At 46.5% G+C, this 26567-nt stretch overlaps 2 protein-coding genes across 3 annotated transcripts in view; one reads left to right on the top strand and one right to left on the bottom strand.

The window, feature by feature from the left end:
- Nucleotides 1-130: 130 nt before the first annotated feature.
- Nucleotides 131-4510, top strand: Trmt2a (tRNA methyltransferase 2 homolog A (S. cerevisiae)). Its single transcript, XM_013031569.1, has 12 exons — nucleotides 131-401; nucleotides 565-1115; nucleotides 1329-1437; nucleotides 1671-1852; nucleotides 2015-2129; nucleotides 2219-2334; nucleotides 2414-2525; nucleotides 3169-3291; nucleotides 3377-3452; nucleotides 3608-3724; nucleotides 3806-3902; nucleotides 4026-4510. Exons 1-12 carry the CDS (start codon nucleotides 378-380, stop codon nucleotides 4246-4248), a joined length of 1845 nt encoding a protein of 614 aa, XP_012887023.1. The 5' UTR covers nucleotides 131-377; the 3' UTR covers nucleotides 4249-4510.
- A 1203-nt stretch (nucleotides 4511-5713) lies between these two features.
- Dgcr8 (DGCR8 microprocessor complex subunit) overlaps nucleotides 5714-26567 on the bottom strand; it is a 29509-nt gene continuing 8655 nt past the window's right edge. Inside the window, exons 6-13 of one of the 2 annotated variants that reach the window (XM_013031577.1) lie at nucleotides 26275-26376; nucleotides 25391-25489; nucleotides 22431-22513; nucleotides 12230-12330; nucleotides 11805-11911; nucleotides 9430-9557; nucleotides 8098-8211; nucleotides 5714-7225 (exon numbers count right to left, since the gene is read on the bottom strand). In XM_013031577.1, the coding sequence (XP_012887031.1) occupies nucleotides 7142-7225; nucleotides 8098-8211; nucleotides 9430-9557; nucleotides 11805-11911; nucleotides 12230-12330; nucleotides 22431-22513; nucleotides 25391-25489; nucleotides 26275-26376 (818 nt within the window). In that variant the 3' untranslated portion in view covers nucleotides 5714-7141. The remainder of the gene's footprint in view (nucleotides 7226-8097; nucleotides 8212-9429; nucleotides 9558-11804; nucleotides 11912-12229; nucleotides 12331-22430; nucleotides 22514-25390; nucleotides 25490-26274; nucleotides 26377-26567) is intronic. The other variant, XM_013031578.1, reaches the window with a different exon arrangement.

Here is a 26567-nt window from a genome sequence, read left to right on the forward strand (position 1 = left end):
CAACCAGCCCGTCAACCCGGGGAGCGCGCTCTCCCAGAGGCCCCCGCGCGCACTTCCGTCCCCAGGCCGCGCACGTAGCTGCAAGGGGCTGGTGGAGGTGCCGGCGTCGGACTCGGTGCGTGCCGGTGACGTCATCGGAAGCCGGGACCATAGAGACACTCGCCCCCTCAGGCACGCGCTGGAGAGCTGGAGACCAAGGCAAGCAGCTAGCGCGGGCCGGTGGCGGGCGGACGGTGTGGCTCCGAGTCTGAGGCCTGGCTCTGAGCCGTAGGGGTTCGAGTCCCGCTCCTGCCCAGGGTGGCCTCACGGCTTCGCACCACTCTCTGATCATCTCACTCAGGAGGCCGTCGGCAGTACAGACGGCTGGCGGCGAGACAATGAGCGAAAAGCCGAGCGACGAAGTAAAGTGAAGGGAAACGCGGGTTCGACATGCGGTTAGGGTGGGACAAGGAATGGCGTGGGAGCCCTGTGGGAGAATATACGGAATGAGGGGACGCGCCAGGCAGGGAAGGGGGAAAGCGGGAGTGGAAGCCTTCAGCGTAGGCCTTGACTGTCCTCATGCAGGGCCCGGAACCTATGGAGGACCGCGGTCAGGATGATGGCAGTGCCGTGGGCAGCCCCGCAGTCCCCGCATCCCAAGAGTCGGGAGCAGAGCCTGGGGCGGCTGTTGCACCCGAGTCCCAGCCCGGACTCTACAGCTACATCAGGGGCGACCTGTTCACCTCAGAGATCTTCAAGTTGGAGCTGCAGAACGTACCCCGCCATGCCAGCTTCAGCGATGTCCGCCGCTTTTTGGGCCGCTTTGGCTTGCAACCGCACAAAACCAAACTCTTCGGGCAACCCCCTTGTGCCTTCGTGACATTCCGCAGTGCTACAGAGCGGGACAAGGCCCTGCGAGTGCTGCATGGGGCCCTCTGGAAAGGCCGTCCACTCAGCGTGCGCTTGGCCCGGCCCAAGGCTGACCCCATGGCCAAGAAGAGGCGGCAGGAGGGTGAGGGTGAGCCCCCCACAGCGCACATTGCCGATGTGGTGACCCCTCTTTGGACAGTTCCCTATGCTGAGCAACTGGAGCAGAAGCGGCTGGAATGTGAGCAGGTGCTACAGAGACTGGCCAAGTGAGTGGAACATGGTCCCCAAAAGCACCGGAGACCTGCTCCGATTTGCTCTGCCTGCATTGGGCACTGTGTGAGCCATCCACCACAGGGTCTAAGCCAGAAATATGAGCCGGCCAGTAAGGCTTTTAGGATACCAGTAAGGTCCCAGAGAGGGGCCTGGTGTGGGTTGGGACAATGGACAGAATCCAACCATTGGTGTACTTCTTATTACAGGGAAATTGGGAACACCAATCGCGCCCTGCTGCCCTGGCTGCTCACACAGAGGCACAAGCACAACAAGGCCTGCTGTCCATTGGAGGGGGTCAGGCCATCACCACAGCAGGTCAGGCTTGACTGGGGTGGCCACACAATCCTGTCTTGTGCTATTTTTTTACTTATATAGTACTGGGAATAAAACCCAGACCTTCACACATGCTAGGCACTTTATCTCTTTGTCTTTTGACAGCCCTATGGGGAAATTAAAAGTCTCCTTCACTGTGACCTTCTTTCCTGGCATGAGTGCTGGGCAGCCAAGATAAGGTCCACGCCTCTCTGTGCCTCCTTTTTTCCTCACAGACTGAATATCGTAATAAGTGTGAGTTTCTTGTTGGAGTTGGGGTAGATGGAGAAGACAATACAGTTGGCTGTCGACTCGGCAAGTACAAGGGTGGGACATGTGCTGTGGCATCCCCCTTTGACACTGTGCACATCCCTGAGGCAACCAAGCAGGTGGTAAAAGCCTTCCAGGAGTTCATCCGGTGAGGATCTGGGGACTGGGCTCCTGGGAAGTCTTGAGACCATCTGGGAGCAGAGGGAGAGGGTCCTGTCACTTTGGATGGGGAAGTGGGAGCATGGAGGCTGTGCCCCTCCATCCTCACTGGCAGACATTGCACACTCAGGGACACTCATGGCTCCCACAGGTCTACCCCATACTCGGCATATGACCCTGAGACATACGCAGGCCACTGGAAGCAGCTGACTGTGCGCACCAGCCGCCGTGGCCAGGCCATGGCCATCGCCTACTTCCACCCCCAGGTCTCAGGCGGTGGTCCTGCTGGGGAAGGAACCTGGCCTAGGGTAGCTTTGGCATAGCTTAATGGGCCTTTTTGTATTATCTGTTCCAGAAACTGAGTCCTGAGGAGCTGGCAGGGCTGAAAGCCTCTCTGGTGCACTACTTCATGGAGGGGCCTGGCAGAGCCAGCGGGGTGACCTGCCTTTACTTCGTGGAGGAAGGACAGCGGTGAGGAGCCCAGGAAGGGACATGAGGGATTCTTGAAGGGGCCAGTGACATTGACAGACCTGCCTTTCCATACATATAGAAAGACTCCCAGCCAGGAAGGCCTGCCCCTGGAGCATGTAGCTGGGGACCAGTGCATCCACGAGGACCTGCTTGGGTTAACCTTCAGGATCTCCCCTCATGCCTTCTTCCAGGTAGTCCCATGTCCCTGGGCATAGGATAGGGGGAGGGAGCACCAAAACACATACCAAAGCAGGATGGAAAAAGAGTAGGCTAGGGGACAAGGGCTAGCCTTGCAGGGATTTAGGGAGAACCACCACGTGCAAGCCAGTGTCAGGTACGAGATGAGAAAGGTTGTCCCTCCCTGATCGTTTACAACTATAGATATCCATAGCCATGATCCTTCTTGTTAGAGGTTGAAGAATGTGCACACTTTGGCAACATAGGACTCCACTCTGAATCTGATCGGGGGGCCTTGGCCTTATTCTAAGATAGGGGGCTGAAATCCTTTTAGGTGTGGCAGGATTACGGGAGGGCCATAGGTAGAGCTAAGAGGTACAGCCAACCCCCACCCCCATGGGAGGACAGAGGTGGCCTTTTAAGTCCCTTGGCCAGGAAAGCAGCTCTTTAAAATGGGGACAGGGTAGGAGGATTTGGACAGTGGCTGTGGTCACCAGAATGTGATGGAGGGTAGGAAAGAGTCTTAGCTGAGCTACAGGGGAGTGGGCCCCAGAGGACTCACCAGCATAGAGTCCAGGTATTGTGGAGTGCTGGCCTGCCTCCAGATTAAGGAGCGGAGGCCTGCACCTGAACACATGATGGCTGCCCCCCCTCCAGGTAAACACGCCGGCTGCAGAGGTACTGTACACTGTCATCCAAGACTGGGCCCAATTGGACAGGGAAAGTACAGTACTGGATGTATGCTGTGGTACCGGCACCATTGGCTTAGCCCTGGCCCAGGTGAGCCCTCTTGCCCTGCCCCTACTGACACCCAGCTTGAACATTCAGAGGCTGACCATCCTGTTGTACTTCTTGTTCCTTTCAGAAGGTGAAGAGAGTCATTGGGATTGAACTGTGCCAAGACGCTGTGGAGGATGCCCGGGTGAATGCCCAGACCAATGGTAAGAGCATGTGGGCTATGCCTACCTCAGCCTTTGCTCCATAAACCCATCCTGTGGTTCCAAGGGTACTAGAGGGTCCAGCTGACTTCCTGCATGCCTCAGTCAGAGTTGGGTGGGGAAGTATTCCCAATGACAGCTCTATCTTTTGTGTACAGAGCTGAGCAATGTTGAGTTCCACTGCGGAAAGGCTGAGGACCTGGTTCCTGCCCTGGTGAACAAACTGGGTTCCCAACAACTTGTAGCTATCCTGGATCCACCCCGAGCTGGCCTACGTGAGTGATTTACATTTAGGGAGGTAGCCTGCCAGGCCATGCAGTGTAGGGTCTTGAGAACTTAACGGTCTGTCTTCTCAGATTCCAAAGTGATTCTGGCCATCCGTAGATCTGAGAACCTCAAGAGGCTCCTGTATGTTTCATGCAACCCTAGGGCAGCCATGGGCAACTTTGTGGAGTGAGTATTGGGTGGAGTGAGTATTGGGCAGTCCTAGATGGGGACCAGGAACAAGTACCCTCTCCCAGGGGCCTCTGGGTGGTCTTATAAGTCTAACCTTGGCTGATCCTCTTCCTATCATAGCCTCTGCAGGGCCCCATCTAATCGGGTGAAGGGCACCCCCTTCCGACCAGTCAAGGCTGTGGCTGTGGACTTGTTCCCACAAACCCCACACTGTGAGATGCTCATCCAGTTTGACAGAATGGATTACCCTAATGGCACAGAGGCCCTAGGGCATGAAGACCCTCCACCTGAGCCTCCCCCAGAACCTCATCTTGACATTCCACAAGAAACTGGGGCCTCCTAAGCCCTGGGATCTGCAGAAACGAGCAGTTCCAGAGCAGGGTCCATCAAGGGAACAGAAGCTGGAAGATTTATAATCACATTTGCTTGAGTATGCAGTCATAGGGCACAAGGCCTTGCTGCCCAATCATAGATTAGCTGACTTGATGCTATGGGCTATTGCTCAAAAGATGGATGGACTCCTGGATCCTGTCTACCACCCCGAGTCTTTGTAATAACCAGCCTTGTGAGGGCCAAAATAAACAATTGCTTAAACTGTTTCTGTTGAAGAGAGTCAGAGCTTTGGTACACGCCACCTCCTGTTGGTATAAAGGAACAGGGCAGTACCTAAGTCATATCTTGGGTACTTGGGGAACTTCTGCATTTTGGCCATTCTGGCCTTCAGGTACTTCAGGCCTGAGCACAACCAGGAGGGTATGCTAGGTTGCTCAAAGCAGCTTGCCATGCCCCTCCCTGAAGAGTACAGGGAATCAGACCTTGGGAGTAGGTTACTTTTTTGGGGGGTGGGGAGAGGGTTGGTTGTAGGGCTTGGACTCAAGAGCCTAGGCTCTGTCCCTAAGCTATTTTGCTCAAAGCTAGCACCCTACGACTTTGAACCACAACTCTACTTCCTTCCTCCCCAACCCCAATCCAGGGCCAATTAGAGGCAAGAGTGACAGACTTTCCCTGCCCCATCTGGCTTCAAACTGTGATCCTCAGATCTCAGCCTCCTGAGTAGCTAGAATTTACAGGCATGAGCTGCTAACACCAGTGTTCTGTTGCTTTTTGTTGAAAAGGATCTTGGATTCAGCTGAGGCTGGCCGGGAACTCACAAATGTGCTTTGGCTTCCAGCATGGCATGGCACCTGACAAGGCTTGCTTCTTGGCAGGGAATGTAGTTTTATGTTTAATTCCAAGGAGAGACAAGAGATAGGATTTCAGGACCAGAGTAGATGGTACTGACCATGGGAGATTGCTCCCATCACTTGGCTGGCCTAGCCTTCAGCCCAGGAAGGAAGCCCTCAATGCAGTGACCACGACATGCCCAGATTGTGTTGAGTTCCCAAGGGACAGCTTTGTCTAACAGCACCCTTGGACAATTGAAGGTTCCCAACTTACCTGCCTCACTTCCCCTTCCGCTAATGATCAGAAGAATGAAACGACAGTTGTTCCATTTTGGACAATTTGATTTATATGTTCAGACCATCAAGACTCACCCTACAGCTGTAGCCCAGTGCACACAAACAGCAGTAGCACAGGCTCCCTAGTACCACAGCATGGCTGTGCACACAGAACTCACCCACATGGGGCAGACAGGGAGGACACGAGACATGGCAGCACCTGCCTTGTGGCCACAGAGGAACAACAGCCTCTAGGGTAAAGTGTGCACAAAGCTTTGGTTCTCAATGGTAAATCTGGCTGTTTTAAGGGCAACAGTCACAATCAACTGACTATTCACAGCTGCAGACAGGAGGCAAGACAGAAGCAAGTGTTATTACAGCAACTTGATTTTTTTCCCCCCAAGTTAACACAGAAGCCAACCTCTGTCACACAGGTGGGTAAGGGAAGGATATGCTGTGGGTGGTCCACAGCCAACATTCTATGTCTTCCTGACAACGCCATCAAAACTACCTGCAGGGTACAGTGGGAGACAAGACAGTAGGGAACATGGGGATGGAGCCTACTGCTAGGCTAATGGTGCCCCATATGTGAGCGCACAGCCCCAGAACAGGTGCTGGGAATTGGGCCAAAAAAGCTGGCTACTATCACCAGGGCCTGAACATATTCATGTGCCCTAGACTCAGGCAAGAATAGACCTTTACTCACACCCATCCATAGGGTACATCCAGTGAGGACCTAGCTGGGCACTAGGTCTGACTGTACAGGGCAATTACCCTTGAAACCTAGGGAGGCCACTCACTAGGATGCCGAACATTCACCAACCAGTGCTCAGCTAGCTCCTAACCAATGACACTGCAGTGAAGGATTTGTTCCTTTTTAAGCAAGTATACTTGCTAAAATGCATGATTTCAAATCTATCTTCTTTCACTGTAAAAGTTTCTTTCCAAATTCTAAAATATCAGAAAAGCTTTAAAAATTCATGAGTGGGCAGACGAACTCAATTGTGCAAAAATCTTTGTAAAAAAACTTGCCAGAGATCAGCAAAGGCAAGGGCCTCAGTGTCCTGGAAGGCGGCTGTTAGGGCTTTAAGACTTGATCAGAAAAGTGGACTGCAGCCCAGCAGCCATCTTGACACATCAGGAGACTAGCTGGATGTCCTCCTCACTGATAACATGGCTCACAGCAAGGGATGCAAACACCTTGATGGTCTGCCTGAAATGTGAAGAGTATTTACTGGTGCTAAAATTTTATTTAAGTCAAAATTATCTGAATACTCCTCATTTTAACTTTTTCTCAAAAAAGGGGGGGGGGGGCAGAAGGCAGATGATAAGGGACCTTCTGTCCCAACAGTGGCTCCAAAGGAGTATGGGCAAAGGAGCCACCTGGCATCACAGTCCACCAGAACCATAGGATTTGGCCTTATTATCTCATCTGTTATCCAAGTATTTCTTGTCAGTGCATATTATGTACTAAAATTCATGAAAACTTTCATAAAAACAGTCTGCAGCAGATAGATATGAGCAGGGTCTATAGCTGACTATCAGCTTCCAATTATGCAGTCACTCGAAGTTGATCCTTAAATGTATCCAGCCTGATGAGGCAGCTTCCAGGGAGAACTGTTGCTTGACATGTGTATTGTCACAACTGTCCCCACAGACCAGGGCCTGAGCCCAGATGCACTGCACCTCAGGGAAGGAACTTAGGTTGGAGTCCCGATGCTGCAGTGAACGGTTGTGGCTGGTGGTCTCCCAGGCAGCATTGCTGGCAGCCCCTGTACCCCACTAGTGTCGCCTACCTCACACATCCACAGTGCACAGAGGCTCACCACCAGGCTGCGCAGAAGCCACAATTGACATTTTGGGCTTCTTCCGAGTTTCCTCCTATAAGAACAAATGGTTGAGAGGTGTGCTCAGCAAGTGGCTCAGGAAGGGATAGACTGCAAGTGTCAGAATGCCTCTGGACTCTGTGAACTCCAGTGCTTATGAAGCCCCAGAATGGTAAGGCAGAGCACCATGTGCTGCTCCTTCCCTGACAAACAGAACCCAAAGGAAGAATCAGATACAGCCATAGCTACAAGCTGGGATTTACACTCCCCATCCCTAAGGTGGATATCACTATCCGACATTTTATTTCCTCCAGGGTGCCACAGCCCATCTCCCATCCAAGGGCAGGCTGGCCAATCCTGCTAACATTTGTCAGAAAAGGACTACCCCGCCTGAGGACAGGAGCACACCACTGAAAGGTCACCTGGCAGCAGACACCTACTCCTTAGACTCTATGACAGACCTAGCCCACAATGCCCAGGAGAAGCTGTGAATGATCAAGAGAACAGAGCCCTAGGGACAGGGACAGCCTTCTAAACAGGGTGCCCTTGGAGTAGAGTACCCATCGCAACTTTTGGAAGCTTCACCAACACCAAGCTCCACTTAGACTTAATTGTTATGTAACCTTTTGGAGTTTTCTGGGGCATGTGCCTGGTACTCTATCCTTGCCCTCAAGTACCTAACTCCAAATTGGAACAGAATCATCCCAGAGCAGATCTTTTCATTCAGCAGCAGGATGTCCTGCCAGCTCTAACTGGACTAAAATTAAGGTCCAATCTCACCTGGAAAGTAGGTACAAGTATTTCCAGAGTGTCAGGGGTGGGTTCCTAGGGTCTACTGTCCTTCCACACTGCTAGAAGAATGCTGACATGCAGCCCTTCATGCAGTGAGAGGACATGGGGTTGGCAGGTGCAACTAGAAGTACTCACTCGTTCTGCAGCCAGCCTCTTCATCTCCTCCTGCAGTTTGCTCAAGATGTGGAGGTTGGGTCTATTCTTCTTGGCATATTGCTGTAGTTCAATTACACTCTTGTCTGAGGTTTCCTGGGGACATAAAGCCTGCGCTCAAGACTTCCCAGTAGTAAATTATGTCCATGATTACATAAGACAGGAACATCGGGGTCTGGGAGGCACAGGACTGCATAGATACCCTGCCCATGACAGCACTTGCCCTGTTAACAGCCTCAAGAGTGTGATGGCAGTTCAAGACACTCTGGCTATGCTGCCTCACCTATCTCCTCCTCTGTGGGGAGTTCCACATTTTCTCCTGTATTGACAGGACAGCCAGGCCTCACCACACCAGAAGCCTTCAGGATAAGGACAAGAATGTAACTACAGCTATAACAGAGCACTGCCAGACAGAGCCCAACCAATCAGCAATCTGCACATCTCACAATGTGCAAAAAAGAATCAGCTATTCTTTTCCCCTTATTCTCTTCAGAAGGGGTGGGTGTCCACTGTGTCTTGAGTTGTCAGAGCTACTCCTGCATGGGCTGTACAAGGCCAAGACCACTGACCCTCTAGCTGAGGGATGTTTCCACCCAAACCCAAAGCAATGTTCTTTCTCCCTTAATCACAATCCAGGATTATGCACAGAAAGACAAAGAAGTCTTACACTCATTTACCAAAAATGTTTTATCCTGGGCCATAGCTTGGGCTCAGTGGGAGAAAGAACACAAGTGTAGCATGAATTAAGCCCTAGGTTCCATCCGCTGTGGACGCGGACAGTGAGTGTGAGGGTGGGAGCGTGTGTTGTTTAGAGCTCCTCTCCTGACGAAAGTCAAGCCCCAGGGGGCCTGAAGGGGTCATTCCTGACCAGTGGCTCAGCTCAAGGCAGGGTGGCTCAAAAGTCCCCAGCACAATCTTCAGGGTCATCCTATTTATAGCCTCCACTCTTCTACCCCTAGTATGCTACCATGGAAGGCCACTGAGAATCTTTTATTAAACATAGGGCATATAGCCCTGGAAGGGGCCAGGGGCCAAGGGCCTGTCTGCTGAATTTTCACATAACTCCACATCAGTGTGCACAATGCAATCTCCTTCCTGCTCTTACAGAGATCCTTCCTCACACAAAAACCCCTCTGCTCCCACACTTCACTGACCACTCATAGCAGTTTCAAGAGGATGTAGTTTAGAATACTCCCACACTGCATGACCATAGGTGTCACAAAGCAGAGGTAGCCAAGATCAAGAGCAATGTGGCTAAATACCAACCCTGATAGAATATCCCAGATAGGAGCTCCACGGTGAGAGTTTGGTTACCTGTTTGACCATTTTGCTGCTCTCACGACCATACATGCGCAGTAAAGACCCCCAGTTCTTGACATGTGGGTGCAGCAGCTGAAGGATTTTCTGAGAGGCTAATTGTTTCCCAACTCTTTTATTCTTACCTGTAAAGAGAAAGAACAAAGGTGGAGAGAGGGAGTCACACATCCAGACAGGAAAGTAACTGCCACCTGCCCTCCCTTAGCACCCCAAATGCCAGTAAGGGCATTCCACAGGAGGGTGGGCAGTGCCTCACCCCTGTGCTGAGCACCTAAGACTCACAGCCCTGAGGCCAGGATATAGCCAGACTGTACTTCAGAGGCTCCAAGTGAGGGTATGTACCCAAGACTACCAGCTAAGAGGCCTCTCTCCACCAACCATCTCCCATACTTCCTAGCAGACCAGCAGCCCCTCCACCTCCTAAAGCATAAAACTCAGTAAGGGCAGGTACCCTAGGGTAGAAACACCAGCTGCAGGACTTTCTAAGCAGGAGTTTTCCAGGCCAAGGAAGGCAGGGCCCAGGCTGGTCATACTGCTCAGCAGCTTAGCTGAGTGGCTCATGTTCAGGAACCTATGTTACTGGGGACTACAATTTGTGGGATGCAGAAACAGCCTGTAGACAGACAGCCAAAGCTGGTTTTAAACATGGTTCTGCTAGTTTATACAAAACTGGATTGTTATGTAGGGAGAGGAGGGGAAAAGGAAACAGTAATAGAAAGAGGTGATAAACTCAAAATACTGTGGGGATATAAAGACATCATTAGGAAGCTCACTAAATAAGTTGATTGATCATTAAGGGCAGAGAAGTCAGAGAAAAACGATCATCTCTGAAATACCATAGTGAAATCCTCTGGTGCAACTAATATATACTGAAAAACACAAAAAAATGAATGACAGGAAAGTAAGACACACTCAGATAGAGGATGCCAGAGAGAATGACTAGCAAAGTGAGAGAATAAGGATGAATATATTTGAAGTCGTTTATTTGCATGTATGAAAACAACAATGAACAGATTGCCAAGAGATGAAGGTTGTCCTCTCCGACAGCTTCTACTTGTTAGTGTGAGTCCAGTCAAAAATAAGTCTTTAAGAGTAATAAATAAGGGGCTGGGAAGGTGGCTCAGTGGTAAAGCGCTTGCCTTGCATGCATGAGGCCCTGAGTTTGATTCCTCAGCGCCACATAAGCAAAAAGAAAAAACCCGGAAGTGGCGCTGTGGCTCAAATGGTAGAGCACTAGCCTTGAGCTGAAGAGCTGAGGGACAGCGCCCAGGCCCAGAGTTCAGGCCCCACGATCGGACCCCACCAAAAAAATAAAATAAAAAGAGTAATAAATAAATGACTAGACCTTTAAAGGAAAAATAAAAGAAACCTGTTGAAATTGTTTTAAGGAGGTAATCTGAGAGAAAGTGATAGAAGGGGTAAGGATGATAGGAATACATTGGTATATATGTGTAAGAATGTCACAATAAAACCTCCTTGTACATTTAATATATACTAATTAAGGAGAGGGAAAAATTGGTTTTTAGTTACAATAGTTATTTGAAGTTCTTGTTTATAAATTCAGACTTTTGTGTGTGTATATGCTGGTTCTGGGGCTTGAACTCAGGTCCTGGGCATTGTCCCTGAGCTTTTCAGCTCAAGGTTAACACTCACCACTTGAGCCACAGCTCTACTTCTAGTGTTTTTTTTTTTTTTTTTGTGGGGGAGGTCCAGTCGTGGGGCCTGAACTCTGGGCCTGGGCGCTGTCCCTCAGCTTTTCAGCTCAAGGCTAGCATGCTACCCATTTGAACCACAGCACCACTTCGGCTTTTTTTTTTCTGCTTATGTGGTGCTGAGGAATCAAACCCAGGGCCTCATGCATGCAAGACAAGCGCTCTACCACTGAGCCATATTCTCAGCCCTCTACTTCTAGTTTTAAGTGGTTAATTGAAGCAAAAAGTCTCAAGACTTTCCTGCCCAAGCTGGCTTTAAACCTCAATCCTCAGATCTCAGCCTGGAGTAGTTAGGATTACAGGCATAAGACATCAGTACCCAGCAATTCAGATTTTTTTGAGACTACGTTGTCTAGGCTGGTCTTGAATTTGTATCCCCAAGTAACTCTCCTACCCTGGCCTCTCTAGGAGCTGGGACTCTGGCTTTAATGTTCAAAATGTGGTTGATTCAGATACAGAAGTAGGCAGAGCACAGATGTCTAAAAAACAGAATGTAAATGGAAAGGACAGCTGACACACCAGAAGGAACCTCTGCCTGCTGGGGCTTGGACTAAGGCCACAGTAATGGTAGAGAACTAAGCCACAGGTGGCCAGAAAGCTTAACTATCCTCTGAAAGCACTAGTCTGAGAGGAAGGCAGGGGAAGAGAACTAGTCCTTACACCATCCGCGCACTGTGTGTTTGCCGCATGCCATGACATATTCACTCTTCTGATTTTTCCCAGGAACTACTTCAAACTTGATAGATGTGTCACCCATTCCATGGTTTCTTTAAAAGAGAAAACAAAGACAATAAAGTAGTATCATCTGAGATGATGTATATGGTAGCTCCTTCAGAAGGCTGCTTTGGGAAAATCCATTAAAAGCTCTCAGAGGAAAAGACCAACTTACTTCTCCCCAAATTGCTTATGAGAAATTATATATCCATTTTAATCCAGGGAGCTCTTAACTAACAGCTCAAGCTGAGGGGATCCTGTATACCCAAGGGAAACTGACAATACCTTCACCAGTGGGGCAAACTGTCAACAAAGTTGTGAGATACCCAAGAGGAGCTCCTGTGACCGGACAAGGAAAGGAGGTACCCTACCGTTTAAGGCACTCGTGGAGAATCTGATATGGAGACAACAGCCCAGCCTTGCTGGTCAGCTCATAGACTCTTGAGTCCTCGATACTGATGTGGTTAAAATACTGCAACACAAAGCAAATGCTCATAAATCCGGCCTAAGACCAAGGCCTTTCAGAACTGATCCCCTACAATTTACTTCCCCTCCAGATCTCTTTATTACCTCATCTGAGCAAGTCATGTCCCCCCCCACATCCCTGCTAAAAAGCCACCAAGTGTGGAAGATACTCTATGCCTCACTGGCCAGTTGCTTTTTCCACCACCCACCATGACCCTAGGAACAGCTGAGCAGCCTGGGACACTTCTTTTCAATCTAATTCAATCAGAAATTCAACAATATATCACCTTCAGAGAGAACCTGTAACTTCATAATTGATACTATAGGAAAGATAAGCCCAAGCACTTTAAAAAGGCTGAGCTCTCAAGGGGCTGAATGCTCATAGATCAGGGGAATCCAGAAAGGGCCTGGATGACTCGTTTCCAACAATGTCATTGTGCTGACTGAACAATTATCACTTAGGACCAAGAACAGGTAGGGTAAGAAGGGCTAACAAGGAGCCAAGATATCCACTCAAGGGGAAAAGGAGGAAATTCTGCATAGCAAGTACAGGAAGCTAGAGCTAAGAGAGGTAGCCTCAAGGTATGTCAGACCAAGGGTAGCTTTGAATAAAAAGGACCTGACAGTGCAATCCCCTGCTTTGATCTTTGGCTGGACCCACAGTAGATAAATGTAGATAGTAAAGTAGATAGTAGACATTGTCCAGACCATGATGAAGCATAGACCAACTGTGAAGGGGCTGCAGTAACAAAGCAGTCATGCACTGATAAGGTATACCTGTCAGTGGTGGGTCACAAACACAAAATTGATCCGAGTGGCATCACAATTAGCTTGTGTAGCTATAATCTACAGTATTCATATAACTAAATCACCAAAGCACCCCATGACTGCACCACAGTGGCTTTAAACACCAGAAATGTATTCCCTCACAATTCTGAAAGCCACAAGTCAAAAAGTCAACATAGTTAGAAAGATCACAATCCTCTGGAAGCTTTAAAGGAAGACAAATCTTCTGGTAACACAGGCTCCATGGTTTATGGAAACACCAGTCTAGTCTTCCCATGGCATTCTCTCCCGTCTCCTTCCCTTCTTCATGTTAAGTGTACCAGGCACAATCACCCAGTGGCAGTATGACTTCATATCAACTAATTGTATCTGAAAGTGCCTTGTTTCCAAAAGAAGGCCACATTCTGAGGTACTTTTGGGAGACACACACAAGCCAGATCAGAATCCCCCTAAGATTTTGAGTAAAGGTTAAGTTTTCCCCATTGACAAGCAAGCATGAATGAAGAGCTTGAAACAGACATGAGACACCAGGGCGCACTAGGCAGAGAGACACACCAAGAGCCAACAGCCCTCTTAGAACTTCTACCAGCCTGCTGTGAAAAGGTCTGCACAAGCCTGGAGCACAGGCTTAGAGAAATGTCTGGAAACCTGAGGAAATGAAGAAGCCTAAAATCAAATGCCTTAAATTCAACACCTCATTGTGCAAGACCTAACCAAAATGAAATTGGTTCCTCTGCCCTTGCCTTGCTCCATTGCATGATACTGTGAAAGGAGGAAGAGGCCAGCCAAAACTCACCAGCAGAAACTCCAACTGTCAAGGATGCCTCACCTCAAGTGCTCACATCACTGTGGGAAAAAACACGCCTCTAGAATCAACCAAAAGGGCTGGCAACCATGTGTGGCACCCTTGCCTAGTTATGACCTACTCTAACTAACAGCTGGCACTTGAACTGTGATTCAAGCATCAGACAACCTGCTTACCCTCAGGCCTCAAGTTCCTTGGCACAGACCTGCAGGCACACACAGTAAAAAAGCACTCAAAAATCATGAAAACATGAAACCTCTGGTAAAGACCCACAACACGCTGCAGCAGGTCATACATGTTGCTAAGGATTAATCTGCTAAAGACACATGGAGATTCTAGCTCAGAAATACAGAAATACAGCAAAAGTAAACTGCAAATGATCACTGTTGCACTTAGGAGAAACTCAAGTGACTGGTGCCTTGAAAACCAGTCAACTAAAGAGATGACCTTCAGTCTGGATAACAAGGACTAGGACCCTGGAAAGCACAAACCTTCAGAATAGACTAATTAGCCCCAAATCTATCCAAGAAACCAAGGCTGCAGTTATAAACTTTCCAATCAAGACAACTTCAGGAACCAGGCCCAGTGAAAAGGAAATAGTAGGGCTGACACAGTGATTCAAGTGGTAAGATTACCTGTTTAACAAGTACTGTAATGCTAGCTACTCAGCAGACATAAAATTTGGAACATGGTGAATTGAGGTCAACCATGATAAAAGGTCCACTAGACTCCCCTCTGCCCCCACACCCCCCAAAAAAGCAGGACTAGAAGTCATGGCTCAAGTGGTATAGCTGAATTAAGGAAAGATGCTGAGCAAGCATAATGCTCTAGGTTCAAATCTCAACACTGGAGAAAAAACAAAAATACTTTAGGCTCAGAAGGCCTAAATATTTAAAGAGGAAATATCTAATTCTACTCAAAAACTTAAAGAGAACATTTCTCAGTTCAGTTCATGAGAATGAATAATGCCAGTTCAGTTCATGATATCAACATCAGAGAAAGACAACAGACATACACAAAGAAAACCTTACATAACACAACATTATGTCAAAAAACGAACTTTACAACTTTGGCGGGGGGGGGGGGGGGGGGCGAGATGGGAAGGGGAAACAAAGGAGGCGGCAAATAAGAAATATACTCATTACCTTGCCCATGTAATTGTAACCCCTCTGTACAGTATTTTCACAATAAAAAAAATTTCAAAAAAGAAAACCTTACATATTTTTTTTTGTATTTTTTTTGCGGGGGGGGGGTCCGGTCGTGAGGCCTGAACTCTAGGTCTGGGCACTATCCCGTAGCTCTTCAGCTCAAGGCTAGTTCGTGCTCTACCACTTGAGCCACAGCACCACTTCCGGCTTTTTTTCTTTTTGCATATGTAGTGCTGAGGAATCGAACTCAGGGCCTCATGCATGCAAGGCAAGCACTCTACCACTGAGCCACCTTCCCAGCCCAACCTTACATATTTTTAAGAAATGGATACAAAAATTCTAGAATGTGAGAAAACATGCCAGACATGGTAGTGCTCTTGGGAGGCTGAGGCAAGTAGATCATGAGTTTGAGACCAGCTTGGGCTATATAGCAAGACACTGTCTCAAAAAAGCAAAGAAAAAGTTGAAAATCTGAAAAACATTTAGTCACTAATGCTAAAATTCTCAAATGGTCATGAACCAACCAAATGTCAGCTACTTACAAAGCAACAAAATACTTCAAAGGGATAACAGTAAGTTTTGTGAAGAGGAAATAGTAGGGCTGACAGAGTGATTCAAGTGGTAGAGTATCTGCGTAACAGGTGTAAGGCCCTGAGTTCAAAGCCCAGTACAATATTTTAAAAAAACAGGAGCAGTTCTATTTTTTTATTTTTGCCATTTCAATCATGTTACTCAACACATTGTGCCGAATCTTTCCTTTCCTTTGGTGGCACAGGGGACTCAGGGCCTCTAGTGGACTCTACCGTCACTATAATGCACAGGCATCACCTGAAGGCTCCCAAAGCCCAGATACTCTCTCCATCATAACTAATGAAAAAACAGGCGCCAGTGGCTCACGCCTATAATCCTAGCTACTCAGGAGGCTGAGATCTGAGGACCACAGTTCAAAGCCAGCCCGGGCAGGAAAATCCATGAAATTCTTATCTCCAATAAATCACCAGAAAACTGGAAGTGGTGCTATAGCTCAAGTGGTAGAGCGCTAGCCTTGAGCTGAAGAGCTGAGGGACAGTGCTCAGGCCCAGAGTTCAAGCCCCACGACTGACAAAAAAAAAAAAAAGAATGTTGTCCCTGCGTCTCAGGATGACCTCTGAACCATTCTAACCTGGAAGGCCTCAGGAACAAGACAGAACTGCCATTACAGAAACAGGACATCTGCCCTTAGTAATCAGGCATGTGCTGCTTGATGCCCACCTCACTGAAGGAAAAACTACTTTCTCCTTTGACAAGTTGTAAATAGAATACATATATACAATTAAGTAAAACAATAAAAAAAAAAGTCTCCAGAGCATCTGGCACACATATGGAGGTACTCCTACACTGAAGAGTAGGATAGTGTTGGGAAGGTGGCTCAGTGGTAGAGTGCTTGCCTTGCATGCATGAGGCCCTAGGTTCAATTCCTCAGCACCACATAAGCAGAAAAAGCAGGAAGTGATGCTGTGGCTCAAGTGGTAGAGCGCTAGCTTTGAGCTGAAAAGCTGAGGGATAGCGCCCAGGCCCAGAGTTCAAGACCCACGACCAACAGCAACAACAAAAGATCAGTATTGTCTCTAGTACCCAACACAGAGTTCCTAAACCCCAGAAGATTTCTAGAGTAATTCTAAGGGTCCCTTGCTATTCAAAAGAAGCCCACAGGAAGTCAGGCCTACTAGCTCAAATCTATAATCCTAGCTACTCAGGAGGCTAAAAGATTACAGTATAAAGCCAACCCAAAGTCTTTTGAGACTTCATCTCCAATTAACCAACAAAATGCTAAACTAGAGGCATGGCTCAAATGTTAGATCACAAGCAGTGAACAAGCAAGAGTGAAAGGTCCTAAATTTAAGCCCTGGTTCAGGCTTAAACACACACATATGCAGCACGCGCGCGCACCCCCCCACATCCACACACAGACACCCACACCCACCGTACGGGCTAGGAATACAGGTCAGTAGATGGGATGGGGCAAGGAAAAAAGTGAGATAAAGAGAGGCCCAATTCCCACATTTTACTTTATGCTATTGAGATAGCTAAGATTAGGGATCTCTAGGTAGTTTCCAGATAGGGGCTAGTCCTCAAAAAGATGGAATCTGTGATTAGGAATAAGGGAGGATTGCTGGAGACTGAATTATAAAATCTCTGGGAGACTCAGGGAACAATGCCCTGGTTGAGGAGCATATTCATATGCTGAAAAGGGCACTGCATCCTAACCACAGAGGAACAGAGTTTCCTGTACTAGAAATGCTTCCAAATCACACCCTATGTACCTTTTTGTCTGGCTGTTCCTTTGGCTATCAACTAATAATTAGCAGAGAAAAATGTCTTCTTAAAAAAAAACAAAAAAAGAAAAAAAGTCTCAGAATTCTATAAATTCTAACAGGTTAATAAAGGCAGTTGTGGACATCTCTTAATTTGTAGTTAGGCAGAAACTTGAGTAGATAGGCGCTACTATATTCAGATAACATATGAAGTGAAGGCAACTGTGTGGGACTGAGCTCTTGACATTGTGGGAACCTGATGCTAATTTTCTATTGGGGATTCTAGCAAACAGACTTCCTGGGAAGTCTCCTTGATAGCCACCTTTGTGGCTCACTTCTGTTGTGTCACTCAGAAATTATGGTGAAATGCAACTTTTCCTGGAGAAAAGTTAATACTGTAGGAGTGTTAAATAAGTTACACTAGGTTGCCATTTTATACCAGCTTGGATACCAGGACCCAACAATCCAGACTAAAATCTAATGGTGGTCACCATGATAAAGTTCTATGTTAGTACACCAAAACTAAATAGTTCTCTAACTAAAGAAATCAGAAGAGGGAGAGCCAAAATGTCATCAGACTAGTTTCAACTACCTGCAGTGCTTACATTGTTTGTTTTTTTGGGTCCGGTCATGGGGCCCGAACTCTGGGCCTGGGCGCTGTCCCTCAGCTCTTCAGCTCAAGGCTAGCACTCTACCACTTGAACCACAGCGCCACTTCCGGCTTTTTCTTTTTGCTTATGTGGTGCTGAGGAATCAAACCCAGGGCCTCTGGCATGCAAGGCATGCGCTCTACCACTGAGCCACCTTCCCAGCCCCAGTACTTACATTTTTTAATACTTACAAAAAGTAACAATATTAACTGATCAGTTATTTTATATTTTTGTGCCTATCTTAAAGTAACTTTGAAATGAACAGACTGCTTTTAGTTTACTTCAATCTACCTATAAAACCAATCTCTTCTGCCCAGCCAATTAGAATATTTATCTATTTAAAAATAATTTTATTGTTATTATTTACATGTTATGCAGAGGGATTACCATTTAATAAGTCAGGTAATGAGTGTACTTCTTTTTATTTTTGGACAAAGTCAACCCTTACTTTACCTTCCCCCACAGTTTCCCCCTCCCTCATCACTATCTATAAGTTACTATTTATTTATCTTAATGCCATTCAATTGTTCAATTGTAAAACAAGCCAATTGAGGAGCTGGGAGTATGGCTCAAGAAGTAAAATGCTTACTTACTAGGAAGCATAAAGGCCTAGAGTTCCTTCCTGGGCTGGCTTTATATCTCAGTCTCCCAAGTAGCTAGGTCTACCTTTTCACATTTTTGTTGCTGTTGTTTTGGTGGTTAATTGGAGATAAAATTCTTATGGACTTCTGCTGGAACTGGTTTTGAACATCCATCCTCATATCTCAGCCTCCTGAATAGCTAGAATTATTAGAATGACCTGTATATTTTTGCTTTTGTTTAATAGTTTATATAAACACTTAAGATTGTTGAAAGCCTTTGCTTAATTTCCAGGGTTCTGAAAAAGTTGACTATTATCTCCAGTTAACCATGCAAAAAGCTGAAGTGGAGCTCGGGCTAAAGTGATAAGAGTGCAAGCTTTGAGCAGAAAGAGCTCAGAGACAGTGCCAAGAGCCCTGAGTTTAAGATCTAGGACTGGAACCAAAAAAAGAAAAAGCTAAAAGACAGCTCTCAGGCCTTGAGTTCAAGACCAAATACTGGCATGCATAAATACTTATTTTTAAAACTCAGTATCCTAAGACATTTATCAAAAGTAATCCATGGCAAAAATAGTGCAGTTGCTTGACACTGTAACATCAGATAGGGGAAAAAAAAAGACAGGCCAAAACCTTAAAAGGAAAAGCTGCAAAATGAGATGTCCAATGAAGACTTAGAAATATTCCAAAATCTAAGTGGTCAGACGTGACCAGGCAAGACCTGAAAAAGTCCTAAGCACTGTCCGCTGTGAGACCTTGGGAGACCTAGCCACTGTATGTACAGGCAGGAAGGAAAGACTAAGACAGAATTGCCAACTACTAGAGGACCACAAGTGAACCCCAAGAAATATAGAGCCCCTGTGCAAAGGCTGAAAGACATTATGGTTTGAAGAAGTGTGTGTTTTTGTGTGTGTGTGCACATCTGTGCATGTATGTGCATGTGTATGCCAGTCCTGGGGTTTAAATTCAGTCCCTGAGCTCTTTTGCTCAAGGCTAGTGCTCCACCACTTAAGCCACAGCCCTACTTCTGGCTTTTTGGTGGTTACTTATAGATAAGAATCTCATGGACTTTCCTGCCCAGGCTGGCTTTGAACCACAAACCTTGAATTTCAGCCTCCTGAGTAGCTAGGATTACATGCATGAGCCATCAGTACCTCTTTTTTTGTTAAGAGGCCTTCCATTAGAGTTTCTAGAAGTCATTAGTCACTAGTCTTAGAACTGAGAAACCTTTTTTTTTTTTTGTCAGTCATGGGGCTTGAACTCTGGGTCTGGGCGCTGTCACTCAGCTTTCAGCTCAAGGCTAGTGCTCTTCCACTTAAGCTATAGTGTCACTTCCAGTTTTCTGAGTGGTTTATTGGAGATAAGAGTTTCACAGACTTTCCTGACAGGGCTGACTTTGAACCGTGATTCTCAGATACCAGCCTCCTGAATAGCTAGGATTATAGGCATGGGCCACTGGTGCCTTAGCTTCAAAAGGATTTTTTTTTTGGGGGGAGGTCCAGTTGTGGGGCCTGAACTCTGGGCCTGGGCGCTGTCCCTCAGCTCTTCAGCTCAAGGCTACTGCTCTACCACTTGAGCCATAGCACCACATCCAGCTTTTTTCTTTTTGCTTATGTGGTGCTGGGGAATGGAACCCAGGGCCTCAGGCATGCAAGGCAAGCGCTCTACCACTGAGCCACCTTCCCAGCCCCCAAAAGGATTTTTTTAATAAGAAACATTTTTAAAGTATCAAAAGACATTGAAGCTTTTGATACTTTATAACAACAGTCCCAGCAAACTAATACAGTTACAAAATAGGGTAATATCAACAAAAAAAATTTTTTTTTAAATCGGGCTGGATGCTGGTGGCTCACGCCTTATAAGGCTAGCTACTCAGGAGGCTGAGATCTGAGGGTCACAGTTCAAAGCCATCCCAGGCCAGGAAGTCTGTGAGACTATCTCTAATAAACCACCAAAAAAGAAAGAAAGAAAAAAGCCAGAGTGGCTCTGGCCCAAGTGGTAGAACACTAACCTTGAGCAAAAAGAAGCTCAGGGACAGTGCCTGGGCTCCCATTCCCTAGTGCTAGGAATCAAAACCAGGGCCCTGGACATGCTAAGTCCTCAATCCCATGTTTATAATTTCAATATAAGCAGATAAAGCATTTTAAAAATCAAACAACCACTTCTGATAATTCTCAAAAAAAAATCAGAATAGAAGGAAAATTCCCTCAGCCTGATAAAAACCCCACAGCTAAGTCAAGTGTCAGTGAACTTAAATACTTAGGAAGCTGAGATGTGAGTTCAAAGCCAACCCAAGAAGAAAAGTCTACAACATTCCATCTCCAATTAACTGGCAAAAAGCTGGGCTGGAAGCACAGATCAGTGGTAGTGTCAGTTGTGAGTAAAAAGCCAAGTAAGAGTGTGATGTTCTTAAATCAAGCCCCAGTACCAGCATGTACACACACACACACACACACACACACACACACACACACACACACTCACTCACTCACTCACTCACTCACTCACTCACTCAGAACTGGCAAATATAAAATCAAAAAGCAGATTAGCTGGTCAGGGGCTGGTAGTTGTGAGAACTGCAAATGATTTTAAGTTTCCTACTGCAGTGATGAAAATATTCTAAAATTACATGGTTGCAATGGATACACAAAACTGATTATACTAAACCCACACACTTGCATGGCTTAAAAAAACAAGTGTTGCCTGGAACTTGTGGCTCATGCCGGTAAACCTAGCAATTCAGGAGACTGAGGATCTCAGTTTAAAGCCAGCCCAGGCAGGAAAGTCTGTAAGATTCTTATCTCCAATAAACCACTAGAAAACCAGAAGTGGCACTGTGGGTCATGTGGTAGAGCGCTTGCCTTGAGCTGAAGAGGGACAGTGCCCAGGTACCCCACAACTGACCAAAACAAAACAAAACAAAACAAACTAGCCAAGGTAGGAAAATCCATGATACTATAATCTCCAATTAACCACTAAAAAAAAAAAAGGCTGGCTGGTGGCTTATACCTGTAATCCTAGCAACTCAGGAGGCTAAGATATGAGGATCATGGTTCAAAGCCAGCCGGGGCTCTGGAACAGTGGCCCTGAGTTCTAGCCCCAGGACAAAAAAAAAAAAAGTGCTGCAAGTGGTGCTGTGGCTTAAGCGATTACAGACACTTTAGCCTTGAGTGAAAAAATTCAAGGACAGTGCCCAGGCCCTGAGTTCACCCAGGACTGACTGACACAGGAAGTGGGGGGAGGGAAAGATCAAGTGTTATTATATTTAAATTAACTCCATAAAGCTGCCATTAAAAAAAATCCACTTGAAGTCAAGGTACCAATGGCTCACACCTATAATTCTAGGAAATTTGAGGATCACAGTTCAAAGTCAGCCGGGGCCAGGAAAGTCCAAGAGACACTTATCTCCAATTAACCACCAGAAAACTGGAAGTGGTGCTGTGTCTCAAGTGGTAGAGTGCTAACCTTGAGATGAAATGCTGAGGGATAGCTCACAAGCCCAGATTTCAAGCCCCATGACCGAAAAAAAAAAAAATCCATTTGAAAATGTTTTAAATACTACTTAACATAAAGAACCTAAGTCTTAAAGATAAACGGTGACCTATATTTACAGTACTCACTAAATATTGCCTAACAAAAGTCTCCAAGGACATATTTTTCCGTTTGCATAAAGACAATCAAGTTTCCTCTTTTATGAACTACCCGGAGGCCCTATCACTCAAGAATAATTCAATCCTTTGTATAGCATGGAGGGCATAGGCACAACTTGTAGACAGCTCTGGATTGGACCAATATGGTGAACACTTGCATCTGTTGCAGCTCCCAACAGGTTAAGACCACAACACTCACCTCCAGTTCTTCACTGTCTTTGGGCTTCTCCTCAGAGGTCTGTTTAACAAAGTCAGGTATGAGGATTTCCAGCGTGGCTCGAGCTACAAAAGAGAAAAAGCCTAAAGTGAGGGCTCAAGTGAAGCCTTCTTCCCGGGGCTTGCGCTGAATAGGAAGACAGATGTGCTGCAGAATGAGCTGCATGTTGCTCTTATACCCACAGCTCAAAGGAGTGGGCAATGGCCCAGGGGCAGTGGCAGCACTTTCCAGGCACAATCAGAAGAGGACAAAAGAAAAATCACATCATGAGAAAGAGGAACCATAAGACAAGTCACAGGAAATTTCACAGGCCATATTGAACTTACATATGTGAAATCCTAGTAGCTAATGAGGGAGGAGCTCAAATCTGTATTTTTTAGCAATCATGTTGGTGTGAAAAAAAATAGCTTGGCACAATCTAGACCCCACAGAGAAGCCTGAGAATAGGCATTCAGACTAGGACATACAGGCCATGACTATGTGAGCACGGAGAGGTGGCCAGATGTGAGATGTTATGGCAAGTGTGTGCAAGACATAGTATGAGGATATATTCAAGTAGATGCTAGGCACTGCTGTGAGGAAAGAGTACACACACATCTAGGGCTGGCTCAGTCTGACCCAGCAGAGATAGCAAGCTATCCCAATAAAATAACAAATAAAAAAAGACTTTCTAGAGCTGATGTTTAGAGAGTAGCTGGTTGAAGTCTGGACAGAGGAAGTCAGAACATGGGCAGAAGTCAATGACCCAGAACAACCCAGCCCCAGGACATTTCCACCCCCCCCCCCGCCAAGTCCTATTCTGCAGATTATCTGTTTGAAACCTAACACCCAAATTATTAAATTGAAAAACTCAGGCACAATCTCTCTTAAATAGATGGCAGGGCTGGGGTGTAGCTCAGCCGTAGAGCACTTGCCTAGCATACAAGAGACTCTGGGTTCAAAACCCAGCACCTCAAAAATAAGTAAATAAGTAAGTAAATATTTATAAAATAGCAAGCTTTCCTGGTAACTAGAGTGGAGTGTGCAAGCTCAGGACAACCATGCAAAAGGACAGACAGTAAGCACAATGCAGAAAGGCTTCCCACTGTCCTCAGTATTTGCCATTAAAAGCAAGTAGCACAGAGGGATACTGATTGCCAAGACCATGTTCTCACTGCTCTGGAGACCCAATGAAACTGTAAGAAAACTGACATGATTTTTGCTCTGCATAGAGCAGACCTACTCTGGGAAGCAACAGGTCAATGGGGAAAATCTCTAACAGACCTGACAGTGCATGGACCAGGGATATACCCAATACCACTCCGCAAAGTATTCCACTCCTCAGAAGAGCCTAACTAATGCTGATGCTGAGATAGAAGGCTTTGGTGAAAGAATGCCAACTACCTTACAGCTACACATGAAAACTGCAAGGACATTGTCCAAAAGCACAGTGAGTCTAAACTACAAAACACCAACTTCCTTAGAGATAAGTGCTCTTGTATGCAATGAGTTATGTCCTAATTTAGTTGGAAGAACTCAGCAATTATCCTCATGAATGTCAAAAACACTTGAGATGGTGACAGCATATCAATCCACCTCTTCTCTATTCTAGCATGTTCACATTTTGATCAGTTTAAAAATAAACCTTGCTGGGCGCTAGCAGCCCACACCTGAATCCTGACTACTCAGGAGGCTGAGATCTAAGGATCGTGGAACAAATCCAACCTGGGATAAAAGACAGTAAGACTCTTATCTCTAATCACCAAAAAGCCTAAAGTGGAACTGTGGGTCAAGTGGTAGAGCACTAGCTCTGGGCATAAAGGTCCAGGGATATGGGCTGGGAAGGTGGCTCAGTGGTAGAGCACTTGCCTTGCATGCCTGAGGCCCTGGGGGTTCGATTCCTCAGCACCACATAAGCAAAAAGAAAAAGCCGGAAGTGGCGCTGTGGCTCAAATGGTAGAGCACTAGCCTTGAGCTGAAGAGCTGAGGGACAGCGCCCAGGCCCAGAGTTCAGGCCCCACAACCGGACACAATAAATAAATAAATAATAAATAAATAAAAGTCCAGGGACAGCACCCAGGTCCTGAGTTCAAGCCCCAAGAACATCACCAAAAAAAACAAAAATAAAACCACACATATACACACACATACCTGCCACCACTGTATACATAGCACAGCAGCACAGCAGGCTGAGTACACTTGAATCTAGGAATAGCTAAGGCAAGGACAGGAGACACTGACCCTATTACTCAGAAGAAAAGTTCTACTCTAAAGTCTCATTCAGGACTTTACTCTCTTGACTTGGGTCTTTTCCAATAAGCCCATAATTTCTTTGTTTGGCAGGGTCTCATGCTTGTTAGGCAGTACTCTACTGCTAAGCTATACCTCCAGCCCTTTTTTGCATTGGTTATTTTTGAGATACGTCTGTCATTTTCCCTTGGCCCAGGTGTGGATTGACATTTGCCTGTTCTTTAGATGTGGGTGACAGGCACATGCACCATGTCCAGCTTCTTCCACTGAGATGGAATTTCACAGACTTTTTTTTTTTTTTTTACAGGACTAGCTTAAACTACAAACCTCAGGATCTCAGCCCACCAAGTAGCTAGAAACAAAAAGTCTGTTTTGTTTTACTAGTGCTAGGGATCAAACTCAGAGCCCTTCTCAGTGTTCTACCACTAAGTTACATCCCCAGCCCCTTGGCTGAGACAAAAGTCTCATTATATTGCCCAGCCTTGTCTCAAACACAAAATCTTTCCTCAGCCTCCTGACTGCTAATATTTCAATCACCACACACAGCTAAGAATGCAACTTTAAATCAAAGTAGATGATTACATAAATAAAATGGATGTGTCCCACCCATACCCTCCAAACTGCCGCCACTGCTCAACCCCTCTTTAACAAAGAGGCAAGGCAGACTTGGCAGGCAGCTTGTGTCTCTGAGACACCCAAGCAAGCCACATTACCAGCTTTATTCTTCGCAAGTTTTTTGCTGCTTGCAGTTCCAGATCCGTAAGTCACACCATCAATGGTCACCGAGGCACCAAAAGGCTCACTTGGATTCTCTTAAAATTAAAATTGCTTGTTTTAAAACACACTTGCCAAGACATTAAAAGCGTGCACACACAGTCTGCCCACACTGGCAGATGCCCCTGCAGAAAGAATGTCTATGCTTTTCTATAAAGACTGGAAGCTCCCTGAAGTGTGGAGACAGGGCTAAGGATGGTCAGCAATGAAAGGCACACCTGGGAAATCTGAGGGAAATGGGGATCACGGGTGAGTGGGCCAGAGGAGAAGAAACTGGAGGCAAAACCTGCCCAGGACAGGGACATGGTCTCCAAAAGACAACACAGGACTGTTGGGAGCTTGGAAGGACAGGATAAAATGAACCAGATAAATAACATCCAAAAGGGTAGGTGGGTGACCACAGGCTTTGGTTCTCAAGGTAGACAAACTGTCACTCACAAAGTTGTAACAAGGTTGCAATGGAAGATAGCTAGAAGGAGTATGAACAGATCCAAGACACTTCCATTCACCTGGGGGAGACCAGGAAAGGACTCAATGCACAGCAAGGAGGCCTTCCTCACAAGTATGCCATTGATAACACACAGAAGCCAGCAAGGGACAAGAAAAGCAGAAGGGAGACAGGACAGGGGACAAACTCTAAGGAGCAAGCTGAGCTATTTGCCCTTGGATGAGACATATCTCCACGAAAACAAACTACTATCTGCAATACATTTCTCTTTGCCCTTCCCTTGTACTTCTATCCAGTTCAATAGAGCTAACAGTTCCCAACCCCAGCCCAGACAAAAGTGATTCTTACAACCAAAAATAGGAAGACTGAACTTACCACATTCAAAGAAGTTATAAACAGGGCGGACCTTGAGGACACGCTGCATGTACTCGTGCAGGATACAGACCTCCGATTTCCCATTGGGATTAATAACAAACTCTGTGACAAGAAGAACCATCTCAGAAAATGCATGAAAAGCTCCAACAAGCTAGCACTTGAGAACTTGACCCATTCACATTACCAAGTCATTCATTGGAGCTGACCACTGTGAATGTGGCAAGCCTATTCCTAGGATAAATATAAGCTTTGAATAAGTACAAGTCACTCACTTACATATCCTAAGCACACCA

The sequence above is a fragment of the Dipodomys ordii genome, unplaced genomic scaffold, assembly GCF_000151885.1.
Source record: "Dipodomys ordii isolate 6190 unplaced genomic scaffold, Dord_2.0 Scaffold141, whole genome shotgun sequence".
Taxonomy (NCBI): Eukaryota; Metazoa; Chordata; class Mammalia; order Rodentia; family Heteromyidae; genus Dipodomys; species Dipodomys ordii.